We start from the raw sequence: 1,349 nt of genomic DNA, 5'->3' as shown, positions 1-1,349 counted from the left end.
CGTGCGTGTGTGTGTGTGTGTGTGTGTGCGTGCGTGTGCGTGTGCATGCGTGCGTGTGCGTGTGTGTGTATTGGGGGAAGAGAGAGAGAGAGAGTGTGTGTGTGTGTGTGTGTGTGTGTGTGTGTGTGTTTTGGGAGGAGTGCGCGCTGTGGATGCGCGAGTGGGTGCGCCTGGGCAGGCGTGCGCGTGCGTGAATGACAGGCCTGCGGACGAGCACACCGCAGGCGCGTCCTCAGGCGCATCGCAGGCGCGTCCTCAGGCGCGCCGCCTGCCCATCCCCCGGCCATGGGGCGACGTGCGGGGCGGTAGCCCTGAGCCCTGTGATGTGATCCTGGCGCGCCCCCACCTCTTGGCCCGCCTGCAACCCAACGCGCCGCGACGACGACCACCACCACCATCACCGCCGCCACCGCCACCACCACCACCACAACCACCACCACCAATACCGCCACCCCAACCACCCGACCCGGCAATCCAACCGCCACACCAACTGCCAACCGCCAACCGCTGCCCCAGTGACGCGTTCATGGCCGTGAAGCAGGACCTGCTGCTCGCCTTCGTGGACTGCGTCGAGCGCAACGGCGCAAAGCTCGCCACGCCGCGCGCAGTGGTGCGCAGCGCCGCGCCCACGCCGAGCCATCCCGCGCCGCGCAGCGCAGCGCCGCGATGCCCAGCCGCCCGTGGCTGCTCGCTCCGCGCCCGCGCTGTGGAAGCGCGGCAGCCATTTGCAAAACAGAATCGACACAGGGAAGATCATGTAGAGCGGCTCCCTGTGAGCCCTCTTCCCCACGCCCGTCCCCTCCCAACATCTCCCAAAACCCTGCAAAACGCCCCGTCTCTACACCCTGCAGCTGGAGATCGATGAGTCAATGGCACCGGCCCTCGCCGGCATCTACACGGGCGCGGCCGCCGCCGCCAGCTACAAGATGCTGCCGCTGACGACCGTCGACGTCATCGCGTCGCCGGTGCCGGCCAACACTGTGGTGGTCAACGCGTCGAGCCAGTCGATCGACGTACCGAGCGGCGGCGGCGGCGGCGGCAGCAGCAGCGGCGGCGGCTCGGACGGAAGAGGGAGCGGCGGCGGCAGCAGCGGCGGGGATGGGAAGGGCGGATTGAAAGAGGCCAAGGCGGCAAGCAGCGGCAAGGATGGTGCGGGCGGCGGCGGGAGCGGGGGCGGCGCGGCAGGCAAGGCAGCCGCAGGCGGCGGCAGCAACGGGAAAGCCAGTAGCAGCAGCACCAGCAGCAGCGGCAGCGGCGGCGCTGGCGGCGTGTCGGCGAATGGCAAGGGGTCGTCATCGTCGGCGGCGGCGGCGGGCGGGGCGGCGGCGGGCACTCAGCAGGCCAGGGAC

The 1,349-nt window shown here is 70.3% G+C and overlaps 1 protein-coding gene across 1 annotated transcript in view; it reads left to right on the top strand.

The window, feature by feature from the left end:
• Positions 1-526: 526 nt before the first annotated feature.
• MNEG_5408 (hypothetical protein) overlaps positions 527-1,349 on the top strand; it is a gene marked incomplete at both ends in the record, with an annotated part of 1,270 nt that continues 447 nt past the window's right edge. Inside the window, 2 exons of the mRNA XM_014046121.1 lie at positions 527-610; positions 852-1,149. Of these exons, the coding sequence (XP_013901575.1) occupies positions 527-610; positions 852-1,149 (382 nt within the window). The remainder of the gene's footprint in view (positions 611-851; positions 1,150-1,349) is intronic.

This window comes from Monoraphidium neglectum (genome assembly GCF_000611645.1).
Source record: "Monoraphidium neglectum strain SAG 48.87 unplaced genomic scaffold scaffold00802, whole genome shotgun sequence".
NCBI lineage: Eukaryota > Viridiplantae > Chlorophyta > Chlorophyceae > Sphaeropleales > Selenastraceae > Monoraphidium > Monoraphidium neglectum.
Note: the sequence above shows the minus strand (reverse complement) of the source record. Positions and strands in the feature narration are given on the sequence as shown.